Raw genomic sequence first — 25,107 nt, 5'->3', positions numbered from 1 at the left:
TTTATGGCTTTTATGATTTTGGGATACTCTGATATGGATAAACAAATTGCAAACAATGATTTATAAACATTTTATGACTATGAGTTATTTTTAGAAGTTTAAATTTGTTGTGATTTCTGAGTTGTCACAGGGATGATGACATAAAAGACTTAGAGACAACATTCATATAGGTCCCCGGTGTACCATATATTATCATCTCTTATCTACCATCACCGAATACATATTTATAAGTGGTCCTATCTACCATCACCCAATACATATTTATAAGTGTACAATACTTGTATGACTAAATCAATTAAATATCATCTCATAATATTTTATCTAACACACAACATTTTCGGCATAAATAATAAGAAAATAAAGCATGTAATTATCTAGATACTTCGAGGGTGTTTGGGATTACTTTTAAGCATCAAAAGTCCTTCTTGTAGAAAGACTTTTTGAAAAAGAAGGTTTTTAAAATGTGTTTGGATTGACAAAAGGACTTTTGATTTAACTTGTAAAGGTGAAACAACAAAAAGTTACAAAAAGTCATGATTTTGTGACTTTTAGAAGCTCCTTATTTTCTTCTTACCAAAAGTAATCTCCAAAAGATCTTTTGAGCTATCCAAACATCTTTTGATATTTTTTAACTTTTTGAAAAAGTTAAAAGCCCAAAAGTTATTTTAAAAGCAATCCCAAACACGCTCTTCATATGTATGTGTAAGATGAAATTAACTATACACTCACTTGATGAAAATGGGTAACTAACAATTTCGGCAATGCTTCACTTAGTACTTTGAAAATTCCTAGACACATTAAGTACTAAGCCTTAGTCTAGTTTGGTAATTGTGGTGACTATAATAATAATAGTCTAGATTCCCCATTAATCCTAATGTCTACATTAAGATCTGTCAAGTAAGGATTAGCCAGGCATGACAGTTGGGAGGCAAGACCATTTCGACATGTAGCATTTCTGAAATCCAACAACCCAGCTAACATGACCATTATAGACACCTCTCCCATAAATATATCAATCAATATAACGACATGAAATTACTTATAAATTTTATTTATAGGCTTATAATAACGACTATGACTATAAATATAAGTTACATTGAAAAGACTAGAGTGTAGCTTAACTTACAGGTGTTCTTATTAAAAAAAAAAAAAAAAAAAACCCCAGATTCTAAGCGGGCAGAATACTAAATCGGGAACTCCTATTCGAAGGTTACAACACGCTAAGTATTCAGGGGTGTCGCAGGGCTTCCCTGCAGGCCAGAAACGCAAGAAAATAGGCTAAAATTGAGTAAAACTCGAGAAAATCGATTTGGAAGATGTGGGGAACAAATGGAGGCTCAATGGCTAGTTATAGGAAGAAAACTCGGGATACGTGTCATGCAAGGGTTATTCGTGCCACACACATGATCGATGTGGCTCCTCAGGTGCGCTGACATGTGGCACATATATAATGTCAATTTAAAAGTACCTCATCATTGGGATGTTACAATCCCCTATATTTCCAACATCATTCATAAAGTTCACAACTAGAGTGTCACTTGTATCATTAGAATTGTCCTCAATATTTCTAAGTGACATGCTACTAAATTCTGAGTTGGGCTCATCAACTCCAAAGTCAATGTTTGTCTCACATATATCATCATTAGGCAAAGGAAATGGTACTTCAAAATTACGGAAGAGATCTACATAACCATTGTTTGTAGGTGGTATTATTTGTTCTACGTCGGCATAAATTTGGCCACAATAATTTTCATCATTCTCAACTAAATAATACATCATGTCTAAGGATGAATCATTTAAGAGCGGTGCCATATTTGATCTCCTATAATATTTGTAACATAGTGACAAATTCAACTATAAGCAGATTTTTCGACTCCAACATGTATATAAATCAAATCTTTAAATTGTTCATATTGTATTGTGCCTAAGAAGTTAATCTGATGTAGACAACGTTGATTGATCACCATCCCAATATAAAATGATCACAAAGGGACAGTTTGGCACCATAACAAAATATTAGAGAATTTAACTGCAAATCATAAGACAAATGACACAAATTAATATCTTAAATTTAATCTTGACATCATTTATATATGCAATTTATATAGAAATAAATACATACTTATGTTTGATATAGGAAACAAAAACTAATAATACAAAGATGAGAGAAGTATGGAAATTGATGATGCAAGGAGAGAAGAATTTGAAGGATTGATGAGAAAAACTCAATTCGGTAACCGGAATTTATAGGATAAAAAAATGAAATGCATTTGATTATAAAGAAGTGACAGGACATTTCATTCACGGTAGAGTATGAGATGTACAATGACATTTTTGGATTCTTCAATCATTTTGAAATTGCTTTTACAGACATTATTATTGATTGGACAATTCCTATATAAAATTTGTACATTCATTTATTTTATGTCTACTTCTAATAATATCCATATAATATTTTAATATACATAATTTTAATAATATTTAATACTGATGCTAACTGGAGTTGCAAGAAAATTTGTAAGTGATAAAAATTATTAAGGTCTTTGTATAAAATTCAATAACATATTTATAATAAAAAATGTTATGTATAAAGTTGATGAAGGTAGAAAATAGAAATAGAAAATATAAAAAGAAAAATATATAATTAAGAATGGTAATGATATAAAACTAAAGAACCCTTTATGTAATTACAACTCCATACACGTGTATGGATGAAGTGGGGCTAGAACCCCTTTTTACAAGTTAATTTGAAACAACCTTATTTTTAGGAACAAATTTGAAAAGGAATTTTGGAAGTGTTCGCTTCTCACTTCTATACACAATCATATAATATGTAGGCGTATCTTCTCTTGGTGCTTATAGGCTTTGTGTGCTATTATCATTTGTTAAGTTCTATATATTAATTTAGTTTGTAGCTAATGCAAGGCCTGTAAGCTTCGGTTACTGCTCTTTGAGTCTTTGTTACCCATTTCTTTGGACCCTTCTAATTGTCTTTATGATTGTGCGAGCATTCAAGATGACAAAATTTCTTTGGAAGCATCGAAGCTGATATAGATATTTTAGTAAATTTAACTTTTGGTCCTTGTGCTAATTTGTATAACGTCCAAAAAGAAATATATTTTTTTTCATTTTTTCTTTCCGTTTCACTATTTCATAACGTCCAAAAAGACTCATACATACAAGCCATAATAGAGAACAAAGATAAACAACCTTTAATACTCCAAAACCCTTTACTATAAATAACTATATATATTTCTAACTGGCACTAAACCCATGTAAAATGACCATTCTCTAAACCTCCCACAGATTAAGTACCTTTTTCCTGTATCCAGTCAATGAAGTTGCTGAAGTTCTTATCAGAGTGGCCACCTTTGCTTACAGCAACTGCAACCTTTTCTTTAAGATCAATCGCCCTAACCTTGAATTCATCATTTCCTAGTAACAGCTCGATCTTATTCTTGATTTCTTCTCTTGAAACAATACCACTTTCATCTTTATCAAACACCAATCCAGTCTTCCAAACATCAGAAATGTACATCCGATTCGCAAACTGATCAGAAAAGTAAGGCCAACACATAAATGGTAAACCACTACTAACACCTTCCAACACAGAGTTCCAACCACAATGGCTCACAAAGCAACCAACAGAAGGATGACTCAAAACCTTCTGCTGTGGGGCCCACCCCACTATTCTCCCACGACTCTTTATTCCATCATCGTATCCGTCATTTTTCATATCTTTAACCATGTCAGACCGCACAACCCACAGGAAGGGCATATTGGTCATTTCAAGTCCATGTGCCAGCTCATCAAATTGGGTACGGTCAAAAAGCGTGAAGCTTCCAAATGCAACATAGATGACTGAACGTGCTGGCTGTTGGTCAAGCCATGCCAGGCACGTTGAGTCCTCTTTCCAAAAGTGGCCAATCTGATTGGCCACTCTATGGCTTGCCAGTAGTGGACCTACTGGCAAGATCTCAGGATATGAAGTAAATGTTCCTTTCTCCAATTCATAAGTTGAATTGCAGATTGTGAAGTCTGCCAGTGTCACAAACTCACTGGCTTTTACCATCAAATTAAAAAGTATTTCTTGTGTCTTTAAGTCGCCAATTCCCAGCCATGTAAACTCTAAAGAGCTTATAGCAGGCATGGTTGGTGATAGTTGAACCATTTGCTTCTTCATGGGAGTCCCTGCAATTGAAATTTCACTTCATATCATTTCTTGAATTTATGTATACATATAATATATATCATGGCTTTTAAGCATAAAAAGCATGTAGTGTTATGTATCGATATGGAAACATATTAGGCTAAATGAAGCTAACCCTTGTTATCTATGATTCCATCTTCAAGCAACTTAGGGATGCAAAATAGTGAGGCCAAGCTTATAGCTGCTGCAGGCCAGAAGGCTGCTTTTCTTATTTTCATCTTTTCAGCAACTTCAAACACCCAACCCATACAAATATCAGCAACAATACATGTAACTTTCTCAAAATCATCTCCTTTTGCATTAAGTTCTTTGATCATCTCTTCAAGCTTTTCAGGCATGACTCGAAAGATTGCATCTGGTAGCTTACCAAAATCGTTTCTATCCTCTCCTGTTTCCAATCCATCTGGTAGTGACACAAGACTTGCTAAATCATTCAACTTCTCATCTTCAGAGAACGCATCTGTAACCAATTTGTGAGTGAAATTCGTGTTAACAAATGTAACTTTGACACCATGTTTTACTAATCGTTGCATAAGCTCCATCATGGGGATTACATGACCTTGTGCTGGATAAGGTACAAGTATAGCATGTGGCTTTCTCATCTCTATTTTTTTTATCTGTACACATTACTATCTACCGTTGTTTTTATAGGTAAGTTCTTGAACCTCAAGTTTGTAGTGCCCAACTCCTTTTATATTTTTATAGCCGGCCTACTTTGTTTGTGTCATCTTGGTGTTTTTCTCGTGTCATATTTATCTAAGCTCCTTGTCCTTAGTGTTATATTCATATAGTAGGCCTACCATGGTTGAATTATAATTTACACATTTGTCTTATTTTCTTGTCTCTATCTCTTGTATTAATGATGCTTTTTGTGAGGTTAGTACTACATAGTACATGAGTTGCTTGCTTCATATTTTGTATTACATAGCTCAAAACCAAGAGGTTGGGTTGTTTATGTGAATTAATAACAATATAAAGAGAACTAATAATAATATATAGAGAGAAAACAACTAAGATTACATTGTTGATGGAAAACGGCTAGAGTTACATTGTAGATGGAAAACTTTGAAATACAAAGAAAGGCAAATAAGACTATAAATAGAAAAGTTATCTACGATTAACCTAACTAATAGGCTAAACATAAGGCCGAATACAAAAAGATCCCAAATAAGTTATTATGTTAACGCCAAAAACATGGCGCGAAATACGAATACCACCAATAATTGAAACCCTAAAAAAAGTCAAAATCAAACAAATAAAACAAAATAAAATATAAGAAAATCGTACCCAAGATTGCAGCAAGACTCACAAAATATCGATCAAAATGTATTTTTGCGGCGCGATAGGACCTATCGCGGCGTGAAATCATCGAAAAATAAACAAATCAAATCAAAAAGTGACAAAGTAACAACAACTATACTCTCAAAGCGACAAATTCGAACAAATCAAACCAAAAGAAATACAAAAACAATTAAGAAAAACATACACGACTCTGATACGTGTGAACTAATAACAATATAAAGAGAACTAATAATAATATAGAGAGAAAACGAATAGGGTTACATTGTTGATGGAATCGGCTAGGATTACATTGTAGATGGAAAACTATGTAATACAAAGAAAGACAAATAAGACTATAACAAGGAAAGTTATCTAGGGTTAACCTAGTTAACGGGTTAAACATACGACCTAATAGAAAAAGAGTCCAAATAACTAATTATGCTAGTAGTTTAATTAATCGGATCGACGTGTTTAATTATATGTAAGCTTTAATCAAGTTTTTTTTTCCCATCTAGTACCTAGTTAGTTCAAAACATATAATGTTCACTTCCGATTATCTATATATATATATATATATATATATATATATATATATATATATATATATATATATATATATATATATATATATATAATCACGATGCTATTCTGTGAGAATTACTAAAAGAATAAGTAGATGAACAACTATTGTGTGGACACATGCACGATGCTATTCTATGAGAATTACTAAAAGAATAAGTTGTTTAGTAATGTGAATACGTTCAACCTCACTCAATTATTGTCATTTCATGCATTCTCACTAATTCTTATTCATTTTTGTTTTCACACATCGTTTTTCATTCATTTTCATTCTTACAGAATACGACTCAATAAATTTCCTGACAACATTCTGACAGAATGAGAATAATAATAATAATAATAATCTATAATAACCTTATAGAAGATTTAATTGGTGACAATGCATGATAATAACAATAGTTATGTAAAATTGAACATATTTACATTATCAAACAACATATTTTTTTGTCATTCTCACATAATAGCACTGTCCACACGTCCGCACAATAGATATCAATCCACATTTGAACCTAGCTCTCTCTCTCTCTCTTTATATATATATATATATATATATATATATATATATATATATATATATATATATATATATATATATATATATATAAAAGCTTCCTTTTAAGTTTGTTCCGCCAAATGTACCCTAAATCGGATTACAACTACCAACTAGAATTACCTCCCCTTAGGACAATTTCGTCCCCCAAAATCATAATATCAAGGAACAAGTATTTTATCTAATCTTTGTTTTCCACAAAAACGGTTGTCAAATAAAATATGGGTCTAATTCTCTGTATTTCTACAAAAGTGGATAATTTCTTGTCAAGAAATACTTTATAGTTAGTCTAATCGCTCATTTTAATATATACTATTTGATTCTCTAAATTCACATAATACTCTTGACGGTATGAATCAACATTCTTTGTTCGTACATGAATTTATAGGTCGTTGATTATACCAACCTCTCTTATGAGTGAAGCAATGGTCACATTAGGGCAATAAGCCGAAAACACCTTTTACTTTTATATATTTAATCTTGCCTACTTACAACATCGAGCACCAATGAAAGGTGTGTACTTATTAGATAACGAAATGCTCATATTTACATGTCTTCAAAAGACCCAACACTACACCATAGACTAATTCTCACATGCATCCTACGGTGACTTTACATCTCGACTCTTGTTATATATCATTATAAAGCCAAAGAGTTTGTCCTCGAAATCACATAGTATATACGCAATTTATCTTACACCTAATTCCTCCCTAAATTCAGGACACAAATCCTAAAGAATCTTCAAAATAGTCCAAAACACCTGGTACAAATCCTTAAGTCATAATGTGATGTTCAGGTTCGTGACTAGGGTTTAGGCAGAAGTTCCTTAGGGTTTAGCCATTACGATTTAACTATTCTATATATATTCCTATGTAATTATCATTTGAGTAATCAAACAATCTGAGCCAATATCTTTTACACATGTACCTTAGTATTTAAGACTTATACACATTTGGTACTCAAGTACTTCTCTCAATTGTTTCTCTCATCTCCCTCAAGCTTGACTATACCTATGTCTATATCTTTATATCTATATCTATATCCATATTTATATTTATACTAGGTGTGAGACCCATGTATTACATGAGTTTATTTAAAAAAAAAATTAAATATAAAATTTTAACAATTTGAAAAGTTTGAATTTATAAGAAAAATAAGAAATTTTTTGAATTATTAAACTTAATGAGACTTTAATGTATTGGATATATTACATATATAAACCCTTTCTAATAAATACCTTACATGTATATTTACCTTACATATTAAATGTGGAATTTTAATTTAATAAAATGAAAAATACAATAAAATGACAAGTGGAAAATAGAAAATTTAAAAATGTTAGAAAATAACATATGTCCAAATGAAGGAGAAGATGACATGTGGCAAAAAAAAACCTTCATTTATTAAAAAAGATTTATATTTATGTTTGTATTTATATCCATTTAGGTTATCCAGGTAATATGGTTCCAGATAGTTCTCATTCATGCATCACATTCATTTAAAAACCCCCAAACATTTCAACTTATCTATTAATTACTACATCTTAAATTTATTTATTTATTTATTTATTGTAAATAATAACACTAGAATTTTTAAAATGAAATGTGTTATTGGTTATAATATTTTATTTGAGTTATTTATATTTATAAAAATACTTATTAAAGTTATATAATATAATCTCTACATAACGATAAACAATATACAAATAAAAATAATGTAATTAGTTTAATTTAATTGTATAAATATCTATATTATAACAATTATACTATATGGGTTATTTATTTAATTTGTTTGTTAGTTATTAAAGTAATTATTAGTTTTTAGAATCTAAAAATCATTGAAAAAAAGATTACTAACATACTATTTTGTTAAAGTCGATTATATAATTTTAAAAAGTTTTAAATTCAAGAAAATTTAATAAAAAGAATGCCCTATAATTTAATGTAATTAAATCACACATCAAATAACACAATTATTTTAAAACTATAGTTAGTTGATACTTTTATATATCAATTAGGGCCTTTAATCAGTCGAGTCAACCTAGACAATATTAGGATCTTAACGTGGCTAACATGTTACATTAGCATTCTACATATTATACAACATGTATAACACCTGACCTTATGGGTAATTTAAAAAGAATTATTTGACATATTTTGAATTTTGATCATAATGATTATTTCAAATAAAAAATGGTGTTTTTATTGTAACTAGATAGGAAACCCCGCGCTGCTAATGTCAAACAAAACTGACGGAAGACATTATGTTAAAGATGGTGTCATCGTTTACCAGTCGTTCGTCATGCAAGTAGGATGCTATAGTTGGTTGACTATAAACGTATGATGCCTAAAAATGAAATAAAGTAGAAGTAAACTGAGATCTATTCTCTTTTTAAAACACATATGTTGGATTCTTAAAGCTACACAGATAAACAAAAACACATTCAGAATTTAAGTATCATGATTAAATAAGGAATCATTTGAAAACAAAGAAAAAAGCAAAGTATAACACGAAAATGACACCGAAAATTAGCCTCATTTACACACTGTGGGTATGTTGCTCATCTTATCCTTGTTCTTCTATCGTTTTTGAGCCTTCTTAAAAAAAATTCTCAGAAACAAACAAATATGTACCAGGATTGAATTTATGCTGTGTTTTAATATTCGATGTTTGTCATTGATCTGTGATGGTTTAATTCAGATCAATCACTATCATAGTCTTGTGTTCATGTGCTTTAGGTCCAAACCATTGACCAACAATTTCTGCAATCTCCTTTGGTGACTTTGAAAATTTCCCACATCCATTTTCCATTACATAGGGTACATTTTCAACTTCCTGTACAATATCAGATTTCTAAGGTGTTGAGACAAAAATGGCCATTTTACCCTTGAATTCTGAAATCAACTTTAATAACAAAATTACCTGGTCAACAATGTAATCGTTTAGAATGATGGTGAGATCGGGATCATGGCTTTTGTAATTGTGCCTCGACCAGCCTATGAGAAATAAAAAGGTCAATGGAAAAGTCAACGTTGACTTTTGAATTTTTAAGTGTCAAAAAAGTAATATTATAAGTTCGAAATTGGAAAGAATTATCTTATCTGTGCATAGACAATTGATTTGACTAACGGTTAAATGCTTATTTATGCAACGATATTTCACTTTTTTACCGGTTTATAAAACAACGATATTACCTTAAACCTTGGTTTTGCAAGTCATTTCAGCATACCCGAACCATGGTTTTGCAATTCAATGCATGGATATGAGTCCTAGAAACACATACAATTGTTCCAACAGCATCCAGATGTAAACCTAATAAGAATAATTGATAGTCAAGTTGGGATGCAAATTGAACAATTACATATCAAATCCAGAAACCATGGCATGCATTGGAAAATAAAAAGTGAAATATATTTTAATGGCTAGTAATGTTCAAATAAAATGGGTTTCAATAGATCCATTAAAATGTTACCTCCATTTACAACCAAATTCATGAGGTGGAAGCCATACTCAACAATTCTAATTTCAATCCATACTGAAAATACATCCAGTAGCATAATTAATCATCAATAAAAATAAAAGGTTCTAATAAACCATAACAGCTATTTTTTCCCATTCTAACCCTTCAACATCTTTTAGAAGGAGGCTTCTAGTCTATATATTACCATCACTCCAAAAAAAATTCTCATATCTGTCAAGATCAACTCTTTTACTCCAACAAAGCCATGATAACAATAAAAAAAACTCATCAAAGTGCAATTCTATAATTTATAGAATAAGTCTGCTAAGTTTTTCTCATTAAAGACACACATGCATCACTATTTTACCAATTTTAAAAAAATACTTAGACATTACTGTTTGTGATAAAAAGGAATATTAAAACAAAAAAGGTATATGATAGTTTAAAAACAGGGAAAAATCTTTTTATCATAAACCAACGATTATTTTATCCAACCATTTTTCAACTTCATCCTTTCAATTCAAACATTTAAAAATAAGTAAATAAATATGTAAATCAAATAATAAAATTAGCTGTAATATGAACTCTTAGCAGAACATAAGAACAGAGAAAAAACAATAATGATGTAAATTAGGTATGAGTTTTTTACATACGGTCCCCTTCCATCCCTTATTCACCTGCAGGAGTCTTTCAATTATACAAATCATAAGTGAAACTTGCTTAATCACAAAGAACACAAAAATTCAAGAGATAAGAGTAAAAGAATAATTGATCTCGGCTAGCTTTAAAAAACAAAGAACATAGTCAAAATGGTGATGTTTGAGAATCTAACAAAAGAATTAGCAATCAAAAACTCACTATTGAAACACACACATACACACTAACATATTTGACTATAAGAAAACAGATTCAAATATACAATGAGTATGAAAAAGGCAAATCTTTTTGTCAATTTGTTCAGATTCATCGTTAGTAGCCTTGGAATCTACTCTTTCAGCAATCAATTAGCCTCTTAAACACAAACCTTCATCTCCTTCAATCTTTTTATCACTGAAATAAGAAACACGTATCTCATTTTAATGATATCAGAGATGAGAGAGAGTAGATTTTGGGATCAAGATGAAAGAGTTGCTAAAGAAACTAACGACTACTAAAAACGAAAGCCCTAATTTTGAGAAAACGGTAATTCGAGGAACGGGGACCATTTTTGGATGTAGGGCTTATAGAATCGAACCGGATTCTACAATTTGTTGTGTGCGACGATGGAATCTGTGGTAGAAGAGCGTTGAGGCACCGATCATGGAAGCGGATTCATGACGAATGGGTGGGAATGGAGTCGATGATCAGCCGGCTTCGAATACGTCGCAGTAGATGTTTCCCTATGGATGGCCGATGAAATCCAAATGAAGAAGAAAAGAGAGAAGCTGTCGAATGTAAAGGATAGGCTGCAATAACGTTGAAAAGGAAATAGAGATGAGAGAAGAAGAATCGAGTAAGTTTGATTATCCAACGGTCGTCATATGGTGAAGAAGGATGCTAAATCAAACTCAAATAGAAAGAAAATCATACCGCTTCAATGAATTTAGAAGACCTTACCCCTTGTTCCCCGGTTTTACTTAAAAGGAGTGAAATGGGAGGATACGGAGGGAAAGTGAGGGGTGTAAAAAAAAAAATCGTGTTTCCGAGTTTCATTAATGGAAGTAAAGTGAACGGAGGGGAAGGATTTTAGAGTCATATTTTCCTTCCAAATTTTCCTCCCAAATTGGGCGGATTTGGGAAGAAAGTGAGGGGAAGGAAAATTTTATGCTTTATATGCTTTTTCCTCCTAACTCGGGAACACAAAAACTTAAAATTTTTCTTCTATTTTCTTTCATTTCCTTCGAACTCGGGAACACAGAATAATGAATATTTTGCTTCACCTCCCTTTCTTTCAGTCAAAATTTTCCTTCCCTTTCTTTTAATGAATTTAAAAAAAACTCGGGAACAAGGCGTTACAGTAGATGGAAGAGATTGATGAACTGTGGAAAAAGAGGTGGGGTGATAAATTCATTGGTGCCTCTAGGTTTCGTGTCTCCGTTTTCTTGTTGTGGGTTCTTCAATGCTTTCGGATAGAGAGACCACCGGTGAAGTTAGGGATAAAAACAACGGTCGGGCGACGTAGATGTCAGAGGAAACCGCCGGTGACAAAAGCAAAGACCGGTGAGAAGGAAATGCGAGGTGGGGTGGTTCTCTAAAGAATCGAGAAGCATCGAATGGAGCCGGTGATGGAAGGTAGATTATTTGAGCGGTGGACAGCCCAAAAGGAAAAAACGGTTGACATAACCGTAAAGAAACACATGTCAACAACTGACCATAAAAAATAGGAAAAATGACATAACCAAGGTTCACTTTAACAGGCGCTAACTCCATAGTCACTAAGGTTCACTTTAACATGCGCTAACTCCATAGTCACCAAGGTTCACTCATACCATCTTTCATTACAAACCAATTATTCCATCTACCCATGTTCTACCCAACATATTTGTAGATCTAAAATACAAATACATGTTAACTCATTTAGAACCTATATGAAACATTTTCACGTCCACCTTAAATAAACAAACAATATATAAACACATAGCACGTATTCCATAGCACCTCGTCTCTTAAAGTAACCACACACTCACTTGATAAGAAGATGATCGGACAGCACCTCATTAGAAGAAAGTAAACACACACTCACTTGATAAGACGATGATCGGACAGCACCTCGTCTCTTAAAATAATCTTTTCTGATAAAACCGGGACATTTCTCCAAAACCGAGCTTTATGCGGTCAGAGTTTCGGCTCATAAACTTTACTTCTTGAGATCCTCGGGGCTTCAGGACTTGCTTCGGGTGTTGGGATGATACCGGGGATTCAGGGGTATAAATTGCACACAAAACGAGGCAATAAGGAGTGAGAGAGAGGAAATGAGCAACAAATCTTGGCTGCTCAAGCGATCTATTTATAGTGCTGAAGTTAGCCACGAACGCAGAATGCAGCGCGTTCCACACGAATGCAACGCACAGGAGAGGGGTTCCGATCCTATCCCTTATCCGCTAAGTCAGCATCGACGTGGCCAATCCGGAGCCATGTACTGAACGCGAGGCGTTCCCTCTTTGTGATGTGCGCCTCGAACTTTAGAAAAAAAAATCATAGCTTTCGCATACGATCTCCGTTTTTGACGTTCTTTATATCCAAGCGTAGGTGAGATTATCCTCTACAACTTTCGTTTAGACTCCGTCGGCTAATTTTGAATTTTATTTTTATTATATTATTTTAATAGGCCGGGACAGAAAAACTTCGTTAGAAAATCATAACTTCTTTATCTGACGTCCGTTTTCGTCTGTCTTTCTATCGTTGGACTACTATCGACGAGATCTTTGATTCTTGTTTAGATTGTTTCGGCTAGAAATCCCTCGATCTCAAATCCGAACTTCGGGCTGCATACCGCTAAGTCGAAACTTAGAAAAATCATAACGTCCACATACGATGTCAGATTTAGATGTTCTTTTTATGCACGCTCTCAGTTTAACGTATTCTATGAATTTCGTTTAGATCGCTAAGGCCAAATATCTCTCTACTGTAAATTCACTATTTACATCGCGCTATGTCGTGTCGGATCTGTCGCGAAACTTCGACAGGTCATAACTTCTTCGTTATAACTCGGATTTCGGCGTTCTTTATATGTACGAAATCCTTGTAACATATACTAAAACTTAGTTAATATCACTCCTTGTAAATAATATTCCATCAAAAAAGTCATTTTAATGCTTATCGTCTCTAAATTGACTAAGCCCGGATCTACGGGCGTTACAATTATCTGCCTCATAGGATGATTACGTCCCGGAATCATCAACGAAATAGGGCTTGTATATTGATTCCATACTTTATCTTTCCATCCTAAGTAATAACCGTGATGCTAAATCTTGCACCTGTTCTTCGTACTATGTTGGACTTTCAATCGTAACCTACAAGTTACAAAATAAATCCTTATTGAGGACTCCTTCTTCTTAGGATAAGTACTTCCCCTTATCTATTGTAATAGATCGATGGTTCATGTTCTAATGACCTCTCATCGTATGATGCTATGCTTTGACTCAAGTCTCTTAGAGTCAAATTCCAAAATGGAATATACCTTCCTTTATAGTCTAATGTGATATAGTCACATTTTAACGTGTAGCATCTCTAGCTACTAACGAGCGCGATGCTATTGGTCACATTGATTTCAATCTTCTGACTTAAGTTAGATGCTACCTCGAACTTGGTTCTCCGAACTACGTAACAAAATCATTGTAGTCAGACTCAATTCGATATGACCACTAGGGTCGGAATAGCAACCATCTTACTAGTCATTACGGAAACAATGGTAATGACATACTTATATAAAACAGAATCAATTACTGGCTTCTTGGTAACCTTGTGACTTTCCCTGATCCAAGCGTGAGTCCTGTGCTTCTAGTTATATAGATCTCTACTACTATTCACACCTACTCATACTCATCCCAAGTATTGTCTCTCAGTCTAACCAAGTCACCATACAAAAATCACACAATCATTTAACACATCAGATATCAAAACCATCAATATCACATAGATATCAAAACCAGGGTTTATATTATTTCTTGAAACGATTACAAAAAGGTTCAAGTTCACCCTATACTATGCCTCTAATAGGCTAAACCACAAGTTACTAATTGGCTTGCTACTTCATAACTTGGTCTTTGGATATAAAATCCTCATCATTGATTCCTCGTGTGATTGTCTGCTTCGTCGAGGATCATGTGGAATGCCCTTGGCTATGGCGGTGTGTTTTTCTTTGGGCAGTATCTAGAAATATGTCATTCTTCGTTACATCTGTAGCATGTCTTCTTGATAGGTGCGCACTTGTTGGCATAATGCCATGTCTTCCCACATTTGTAGCAAGTCATCTCCTCGCTATATTTCCCGAAGTGTTTCTTCTTACACTTCTCACACCACTTAGCTTCATCTCTTCCCCTAGATTTCGAGAATTTTCTTTCTTTGTTGATCACTGAAGATCCCTCTTGCTTCCTTTTCTCTCAAACTTCAGCTCTCTCCAGACCTTTCTCTCTTATCTGAGTCTCGACATTCCTAGTAGCCCAAATGGTGGATTTCAGAGTGATCGCTTGCTTAACCATCGGACCAAAGTCCACTAGTAATCCGAGGGCAAACTTGTTGACCTTGGAAAGTTCCGTTGGAAGTAGGTAGGGAACAAGCTTCATTTTCTCCGTAAAACTAGTAGCGTACTCGGTGGCGCTCAACCTTCCCTTTTTCAGATTCTAGAAATCATTATTGATTTCCAGAAGATCCTGCTCAGAAAAGTATTGCATCTTTAGTTGCACCCCAAAATCTTCCCACATCATCTTGCTAACTTCGCCCTTGGGCATAGAACCAGCCAATAGCTTCCACCAACTCAGCACTCCAGATTTTAACAGAGGAATTGCAAGAGCGGTCTTCTGTCTGTTGCTACACTCGCAACTTTCAAACAACGTCTTCATCTCGGAGATCCAGTCCATAACCCGCACTGATGTCGGGCTTCCAGCTAGACACGGTGGTTTGCATGCCATGAAATCCTTGTACTTGCATCCACGTCTGTCATTTCCTCCATCCAGATTGTTCTGTCGAACTAACGGTGGTTCGACTTGACCAATAATCCCACTTAATTTTCCTCCTTCTGAGCGCCCTCCATTCACTTCGGGCTCTTCAACTTGTATTGAAATTTCTTCATGATTCTGCCTAAGCAGACGTCTCGTTTATTCCATCTGTCAATCCAACAGTGTTTGAAACATCATTTGTACACCAACCATTGTCATTGGCTCAGGTGTTGCTGCTGCCACAACTACTGGTTCAATCACAAGTGTTTGATTCCTGTGTTCATCAGCTTTTCCAACTCCACTTCTCGTTCTCACCATTGTTGATCTATACACCGAATAAGGTGAATTTAGATCCTCCTTGATGATAGATATTCAAGTCATCCTTATTTCTCCAAAGCTTTTACATGCTAGTTCTAATACTGTAGTCATACTCTTAGAATCCTAAACACATAAGGTTTCCAGATCTGGTTGGCAACAGACCATAGATCCGAACAAACAATATCATATATAGAAAACATATAGCATTTTAGGCATTTTTCCTAAAATATACTAGTGCTTGTGTCTAACATATGGTGGGCACTCATCTCACAATCATAGCTTAGCAATTTAAGTTTAAGTCTAGAAATCCTACAAATTTCCTAGTTCGCTTAAACTAATGCTCTGATACCAACTGTGACATCCCCAAATTCATAGCTAGAAAAGACCGATTTGTTATGCTTTGTTTTATAAAATCGGAGTAATCCTTTGATTAAAAGTGTTGCGGAATTTGTTCCCAAAACAAAATATGATAAGAATTTATCAAAGCATTTCTTTAAAGAATTGTATTTTCATTAAATAACAAAATCTCGGGATGTCATGTTCCAATACATAAAAAAAGCATAAACAATATAAAATAGACCTTACAACAGTTGTTTATAACTATTGATCTATAATCCAAATTCTCTCATCAAGTCCGCCAACTTATACTCTTGTGTCATTACCTGTAATGCAAAGAAAACTAAGTGGGTCAGGCTTGGGAGCCTGGTGAGCATATAGGGTTTTCAACCCAGAGTAAGATATTATATTATATTTAATCATCAGACAATCAACCCAAATTACCCATCCCCATTATCTCTTTCTGTTTCTTAAAGCTTTACCCTAAGAGTCAATTATCCTTCATTCATTAGTTCCTAAGGATTGACCTAAGGAATTGACATAAAGTCCATTACTGCCAAAGTTTATCTATCAGGTACTAAATCCATAGCTATCAGGCGTTAACTCCATAGTCACCAAGGTTCGCTTAACAGGTGCTAACTCCATAGTCACCAAGGTTCACTTTAACAAGCGCTAACTCCATAGTCACCAAGGTTCACTTTAACATGCGCTAACTCCATAGTCACCAAGGTTCACATTAACATGCACTAACTCCATAGTCACCAAGGTTCACTCATACCATCTTTCATTACACACCAATTATTCCATCTACCCATGTTCTACCCAACATATTTGTAGATCTAAAATACAAATACAGGTTAACTCATTTAGAGCCTATATAAAACATTCATTTCACGTCCACCTTAAATAAACAAACAATATATAAACACATAACACGTATTCCATAGCAAATACTTCATATTTATGTGTTAGAAGAAATTAACCACACACTCACTTGATAAGACGATGATCGGACAACACCTTGTCTCTTAAAATAATATTTTCTGATAAAACTGGGACGTTTTCTCCAAAACCGGGCTTTACGTGGGCAGAGTTTCAGCTCGGAAACTTTACTTCTCGGGATCCTCGAGGCTTCGGGACTTGCTTTGGGTGTCGGGATGATACTGGGGCTTTGCGGGTATAAATTACACGCAAAACGAGGCAATAAGGAGTGAGAGAGAAGAAATGAGCAACAAATCTCGACTGCCCAAGCGATCTATTTATAGTGCTGAAGTCGGCCTCAAACGCAGCGCGTTCCACACAAACATAGCGTGTAGGAGCGGGGTTCTGATCCTATCCCTTATCCACTGAGTCAGCATCGACATGGCCAATCCGGAGCCATGTACTGAACGCGGGGCGTTCCCTCTTTGGGATGCGTGCCTCGAACTTCAGAAAATCATAACTTTCGCATACAATCTCCATTTTCAACGTTCTTTATATCCACGCGTAGGTGAGATTATGCTCTACAACTTTCGTTTAGACTCCGCCGTCTAATTTTGAATTTTATTTTTAAGATACTATTTTTAGTAGGTCGGGACAGGAAAACTCCGTTAGAAAATCATAACTTCTTCATCTGACGTCCGTTTTCGTCTGTCTTTCTACCGCTGGACTACTATCGACGAGATATTCGATTCTCTTTTAGATTGTTTCGGCTAGAAATCCCTCGATCTCAAATCCAAACTTCGGGCTGCATACCGTTAAGTCGAAACTTAGAAAAATCATAACTTCCACATACGAAGTCAAATTTAGATGTTCTTTTTATGCACGCTCTCGGTTTAACATATTCTATGAATTTCGTTTAGATCGCTAAGGCCAAATATTACTCTATCATAAATTCACTATTTACATCGCGCTATGTCGTGTCGGATCTGTCGCGAAACTTCGACAGGTCATAACTTCTTCGTTATAACTCAGATTTCGGCGTTCTTTATATGTACGGAATCCTTGTAACATATACTACAACTTAGTTAATATTACTCCTTTTAAATAATCTTCCATCAAAAAGTCATTTTTAATGCTTATTGTCTCTAAATTGACTAGCCCGGATCTACGGGCGTTACAACTGGCTAAGCTTTGTGCTTACTCACAAGTTAAATTTTTTCAGATTGTACTGCACACACATCTTGTCTGTGATTTGTTTTATACTTCTATCATTTTATGATGGTTCTTCTACACTTTTTATGATATTGTTTTGTGGTGATGAGACAATTTGATACTTTAGTTTTTATGAAAATGGTTTGAATTTTTTTATTATGTCTTTTAAAATAGAAAATTTTGGTTTGAAAATTTAGGACGTTTGATGCATAGTATAAAATCACAATGTTAGATATTTGTATGTCATCTAAAACATAGCATCGTTTTAAACATTCATGTGTCAAACCGAGAGAAGAAGGGATAGATGTAATGGAACGGAAGAGAGGAGGTAGAAAAAGAGATGGGAAATTAGCTTCTTGTTGATGTTATTCGACTTCTATCAGGTAAGAATCAACATTGGACACTTCCTAAAGCTATTTTATACGTTGAGGTCGTTCCAAACTGCGTCTATACGACTGAGAATTTCATTTTAGCGGGATAGTTTACTATATCGTTGTAACACCATAAATTTCAAAACAATTTTTCATTTAAAAATAATCGTTAATTCTTAAAAACACTTTTCTTAAAATTCCAGTCATAACGAATTACAAAAAACATAACTCCATTTTCACTTGCTTAATAAACCAGGATCCTCAAAACATGACTCTTTCTCTGGTGTGTACAATCGAGCCGGTGCCGTCTCGTGATCCTGAGAGAAACCTAAAACACATAACACAAAACACTATAAGCACGAAGCTTAGTGAGTTCCCCAAAATACCACACATAACACATATTAGCCACTCAAGGCTATAACTCTGTGGGTCCGTGGACCCTACTCTATGAACCCTCTGGTTCTAACTCTGTGAACCTTCCGGTTCTAACTCTGGGAACTTTCCGGTTCTAACTCTATAAACATGCACAACATAAATCACATAGAAATAATGCAGTACAACACATACATAGCATACAAATACTCTGTCACATAACTCCGGTTACCTACTCAAGGTAAAGTACAGTGAGAAGACTCACCTGGCAAGCAGAAAGCAGATATCCCCACACTTGAATCTTGAACTCGCCACCGCCTAACACATAAGGCAAATACTCTCATGAATATAACTCTTGAGACTAGAATCAACCCTCTCTTGGCACCCTCTTAAGGGTAAAAGACCATTTTACCACTCTCTTGGCCCAAAGGCCACATCGCTAACCAAACCCTAAAAGTCAACAAAAGTCAACGGTTAACTTTGACTGGACTCGGCGAGTGCACTAGGGCGACTCGGCGAGTCTATACGCGTCCACTGACTCCCTTGGATCCTCTCTTGACACGTCGAGTATTTCTCTGACTCGACGAGTTTCACCTGGCATAAATCGCGGGTCACCACGACTCAACTCGCCGAGTCTCAAGAACAACTCGGCGAGTTCCGGCTTGACTCAGTTCCCCCTGACTCTCCCTAACTCACTGAGTCGACCCCTCAACTCGACAAGACCACTCGCTGAGTGGTTACGGGCAAACTTCATGCTACTCGCCGAGTCTGTTCTTCAGACTCGGCGAGTCCATGCCATGCATAACTCAAACTCACTTTTGAGGTCAGATCTGTTCCATATAATCATAGATATGGCCTCCCCAGGCATGATAATCATGTAAAGTCCAAACCTTGGTGCTCAAACAACAACTATTTGCTCCTAGATGATGTTTTAGCCCCATATCTCATAACTCTAGGTCAAAACTCCCATGAATCCTCATAAAGCTTAAGGAATAAAGCTTATCTGGACCTCTATGGATCTCATCCCAAGCCTCATCAAAAAATAGGGACGAAATGGACATCAAATCTAACCAACAAAGGGGTCAAGAAACCCTAACACTCATGTTTATCAGGACAACAGAAAAGGAAGCCAAAATATACCTCCAAGATGATGCTCTGAGCTCCAAAATCGAAGGATGTCCACCTCCCTTGCCTCCTCTAAGCTAGAATCTCCTTTGCCTTGCCAAACAAATCTTCAAAGGTCAACAATGGCCTCTTCTCTCTCTCAAAACGCTCAAAATATCTTTAGGGTTTCTCTCTGGGGTTGGTGGCTGCAAATGACGACCATAATCCCCTTTAAATAGGTCTCAAACCCTGGAAATTAGGGTTTCATTAAACAGCGTGGACTCGCCGAGTCCAGACACGAACCCGCGCACAAAACCGCGATCCTACTAGGCGAGTTTGGACTCTAACTCGCCGAGTCTCCTCACACTCACCCAGAAATAAGAGAATAAAATAATACTTGGGAATCCGGGGTGTTACAATCCTCCCCCACTAGAATTAGACTTCGCCCTCGAAGTCTCGCTCTGCAAATAACTCCGGAGGCTACTCACGCATCTCACACTTCGGCTTCCAAGTTAACTCTGACCCTTTCCGATGATGCCACTGGATCTGCACCAGTGGCACCTTTTTATTCCTCAGAACCTTAGTCCTTTGATCTCTGACCACTGCTGGTCTCTCAGTATAATTCAGGCTCACATCCACCTGAATATCCTCTAGTGGCACTACTGCTGACTCGTCGGCTACGCACTTTCGCAACTGCGACACGTGGAAAGTGTCGTGAATTTGACCCAACTCTGCTGGCAACTCCAAACGATAGGCTACCCTGCCTACCCTCGCGACCACCCTGAATGGACCAATATATTGGGGCCCCCAACTTGCCCCTCTTCCTGAATCGAATCACTCCATTCCAAGGAGAGACCTTCAGGAGCACAAGGTCGCCGATCTGGAACTCGAGCTCGAACCGGCGCCTGTCCGCATAACTCTTCTGACGACTCTGAGCGGTCAATAACCTCCGCCTGACCAGCTGAATCTACGCAGTCGTCTGCAGCCCAATCTCCGTACTACCCATAACACGCTGCCCGACCTCTCCCCAGCAAATGGGGGTCCGACACCTTCTACCATACAACAACTCAAAGGTGGCATACCAATGCTCGAATGATGGCTGTTGATATGGGAAAACTCTACCAAGGGTAAATACGTGCCGCAACTCCCTCCGTAATCTAATACACATGCCCGAAGCATGTCTTCGAGCGTCTGAATCGTTTGCTCGCTCTGAAGTGTCCTCAGACATCACCATGATAAGCTCTAGCTCATTTCTCATATCCCTCTTCGAGACTGAGCACCAGGTCAGCTTTTGACTTTACATCTGAGCCTCCAAAGGTTACCCATATCATGATCCAAATATCCCACTAACTTCCTCCCTGTGACCACTATCCCGGCCCAGTGACATGCAAGTCACGAAATTCTCTTTTCTTTATGCGAAAAATACAATCCAACCGAGGATCGTCTCAACTCTGATCTCTGGTGTCTGCTGCGCATATCCCTTGCGCATCTCGCCGCATCTCCCAATAGAGACGGAGACCCCAGTCTCGCCCTCGGTTCAACACCCAGGCTCGAAAAACTCAATACTAGGGCTACTCAAGCCCAAAACTCTTCCACATCATACACTGATCGGAGAACACTCCATCATCACATTCTCTTGCCATCTAGTGAGTACTATGGCTCCCCGCAACATCATGATGACCTCTCAATGACTAGCGAGTACTATGGCTCCCTGCAGTATCACAACATTCTCTGACTAGTGAGTACTACGGCTCCCCGCAGTATAACAACACCTTCTGACTAGTGAGTACTATGGCTCCCCGCAGTATCACAACACCCTCTGAATAGTGAGTACTACGGCTCCCCACAATATCACAACACCCTCTGACTAGTGACTACTACGGCTTCCCACAGTATCACAACACCCTCTGACTAGTGAGTACTATGCCTCCCCGCAGTATCACAACACTCTCTACCTCCACTAACTCATGCTCCGCAGACTATCATAGGTAGCTACCCATACTCGACCCGATATGCATCACAGACTCTGGGGGCAATCGACTTAACAAAATGCCTACCCTTGCGTAGATCCACTCTCTTAAATAATCCCTCTGGATGCCAATACTCGAAGGGCTCCCACTCGAACCATAGATACTTGATATACCACAAGTCGTCTCAACTCAAGATTCACGAATAACTACGAAATCAAGATATCATACCCAGATACCTCGGAACACCCCAATAGAACATCACAAGATCCTGCCACAACCACTGATCTCCTGCCCCAAGCATCATATAGATACAATAATACATTTCCTCTGAACCCCATAATTAGATCTTCGTTTTTCCCAAAGTGCAACTTCGGTGTATCCAATTACTCAATTGGAATACGAGAAAACGCTAACGCTACGGATTACACTGATAATTCTCCGAAACCCTTTTTCCTACCGCTCAAAATCCAAGCAAGAATACGCATACCGACCCGGGAGTTGGCTGCCCAATCATTCTCTACCTACTTGCAACAACACTAACCACTACCAGGTTCCTGACCATTAACCACCGGCCGTGGAGACATTCATCCTTCTCAAACAAGTACTTCCTGCATTAACTCCCTCTGACCCCTTTCCTCGATCACCAATATCTCTGGTGTCATGAATTCTTACCGCAGATCTCTATACTCCACTTATAACCGCTCTTGACAAATCTCTACTTTCTTCCATACGGTACCCGGTTCTCCCCCACCCAGGGTTCGAACCATCACCAATTGGCACACAACCATCCCACAAATTATTTTCACCAGCAAAATCACACCTGCCCCTGGAAAGTGCTACACAACGCCCGATAATCCCTTTTAAGGAAATCAATCGACCTCATATACTCTGAACCTCAGATGAAATCCTCAAGAACTTCTCGTCACGACTACCTCTAGTCGCTCCAAGTCTCGTACCAATCCAATACCAAACAACTCAACTGTCCAATAACATCACTGACTCATAGACTGAACCACAAAATCATCGTACTCCCCACCTCAACTCATCAACCAACGTTCCAACACATGGATCATCCCAAGAACAGGGACCCACTCCCATATTCAATACCCAACATAGATAGAAAACCCACTGCACTGCTAAACTCGACTGAACTCCCCACTGATACCACTACAATATACCCTACTATACTTAAGTAGGTGTAATGTGGTCCTCGACTATCTCAGTCCCAACTGACTATCTGTTCATGATAAATTACTGCCTCACGGCACACATGCTACCTGATACTCTGGTGGAAAATCATCATCAATGACAACCTGCAGGGTGTACCCCCAAACCCAAAACTTAAACATCATGCTTCTCATGTTTTGCACACGAACATAATTAGTACCACCCAGATCATAGAAGGTGACATCTCCTCTATCGATTGATTGCTCAACTCAGACCGAAATTCTCCCTTCTCTCTAACTCCTTACTAAAATACTCTGAGAGGTTCTCGATCTCCCTCTCAAGGGATGCCTCTTTGAACTCAATCATGACCGGATAACCGGAGAACCACAAGCATCATTCACTACGAACCATGGTACTCATTCCATGACATATCTTCTTAATATGCTCCGGTGTATGGTACCTGAACCATAACATCACTCCTTAATCCGCTCCGATGTATGGTACTCGAACCATAACATCACTCCTCAATCCGCTCCGATGTATGGTACCCGAACCATAACATCACTCCTCAATCCGCTCCGATGTATGGTACCCGAACCATAACATCACTCCTTAATCTGCTCCGATGTATGGTACCCGAACCATAACATCACTCCTCAATCCGCTCCGATGTATGGTACTCGAACCATAACATCACTCCGCAATCCGCTCCGATGTATGGTATCCGAACCATAACATCACTCCGCAATCCGCTCTGATGTATGGTACCCGAACCATAACATCACTCCTCAATCCGCTCCGATGTATGGTACTCGAACCATAACATCACTCCTCAATCCGCTCCGATGTATGGTACCCGAACCATAACATCACTCCTCAATCTGCTCCGATGTATGGTACTCGAACCATAACATCACTCCTCAATCCGCTCCTTAGAACCTCCAGAAAACTCCATGTGTCAAGTATGGGTCCTCTGCTTTCAGTAGTACGGGCCCATACTACCTGCCACATCTATCCATACTTTCCACACAGACTATCCCGGAGCTCCTAAGTAGCTGCTCGACATGTTCTCTCACCAATCCCATTGCGCGTGCTCGCTCCCCAGCGAAATTCTCTACTCTGCCAGCGCACTCATCTGGCTAAGGTTACTCCCTAGGCTCTTCCTAGATTCCCACACTTCTCTACCATCAGTTGCTGAATAGCTCCTAATGATGACAACCATCTACCTCCTGAATATCGTCATAATCACTTAGTAGCTGACTCCCATCATCGAGAGTTCCACAAAGCATGAAGCAAGAAACATTCGGGCATTGAAGCGTCCCCTTCAGCACGAAAAACCTTCTTAGGTTATTATCCACTCACCTTCCTCATTCGTGATGGATATCACTGAACTCTAACAACTCCGCCCCACGTGGGCATCTGGCTACCCTCTCGACAAGCTCCTCATATGCTCATATAGATACCTCTTCCATATTACTTCCCTATTCAAATCCCCTAAAAAATTTCCTGCTGGACACTCTCGCTCAGCAAATACTCAAAAGCACATCACATATATCAGCAACCCTAGGCTAAGGCATCACAAATTAGGTCACTCTAGTCCTAATATATGAATTCCCTAGC

At 37.1% G+C, this 25,107-nt stretch overlaps 1 protein-coding gene and 1 long non-coding RNA gene across 7 annotated transcripts; both read right to left on the bottom strand.

The window, feature by feature from the left end:
* Positions 1-3,211: 3,211 nt before the first annotated feature.
* Positions 3,212-4,907, bottom strand: LOC145097691 (UDP-glycosyltransferase 83A1-like). The gene is made up of 2 exons (XM_079035326.1): positions 4,326-4,907; positions 3,212-4,191 (listed from the first exon to the last, which is right to left on the bottom strand). Exons 1-2 carry the CDS (start codon positions 4,810-4,812, stop codon positions 3,308-3,310), a joined length of 1,371 nt encoding a protein of 456 aa, XP_078891452.1. The 5' UTR covers positions 4,813-4,907; the 3' UTR covers positions 3,212-3,307.
* Positions 4,908-9,062: 4,155 nt separating this feature from the next.
* On the bottom strand, positions 9,063-12,369 carry LOC145097690 (uncharacterized). Of its 6 annotated transcripts, none has more exons than XR_013704469.1 (5): positions 12,076-12,369; positions 10,093-11,525; positions 9,815-9,932; positions 9,543-9,616; positions 9,063-9,455 (listed from the first exon to the last, which is right to left on the bottom strand). It is a non-coding gene; the product is annotated as an uncharacterized LOC145097690 (long non-coding RNA). The 6 variants fall into 6 exon arrangements; XR_013704467.1 differs by lacking the exon at positions 12,076-12,369 and adding an exon at positions 11,650-11,686; XR_013704468.1 differs by lacking the exon at positions 12,076-12,369 and having other exon boundaries at positions 10,093-11,130; positions 11,226-11,643.
* Positions 12,370-25,107: the final 12,738 nt, after the last annotated feature.

The sequence above is a fragment of the Lactuca serriola genome, chromosome 4, assembly GCF_051521515.1.
Source record: "Lactuca serriola cultivar US96UC23 chromosome 4, Lser_US96UC23_V15, whole genome shotgun sequence".
NCBI classification, from domain to species: Eukaryota; Viridiplantae; Streptophyta; class Magnoliopsida; order Asterales; family Asteraceae; genus Lactuca; species Lactuca serriola.
This window is presented reverse-complemented; position numbering and strand designations above follow the sequence as displayed.

Coding starts and splice junctions, on each gene's coding strand:
- LOC145097691 (XM_079035326.1), bottom strand. CDS start 4,812: ATGAGAAAGCCACATGCTATACTTGTACCTTATCCAGCACAAGGTCAT. Junction 4,192..4,325: donor TGGAATCATAGATAACAAGG/GTTAGCTTCATT, acceptor TTTCAATTGCAG/GGACTCCCATGAAGAAGCAA.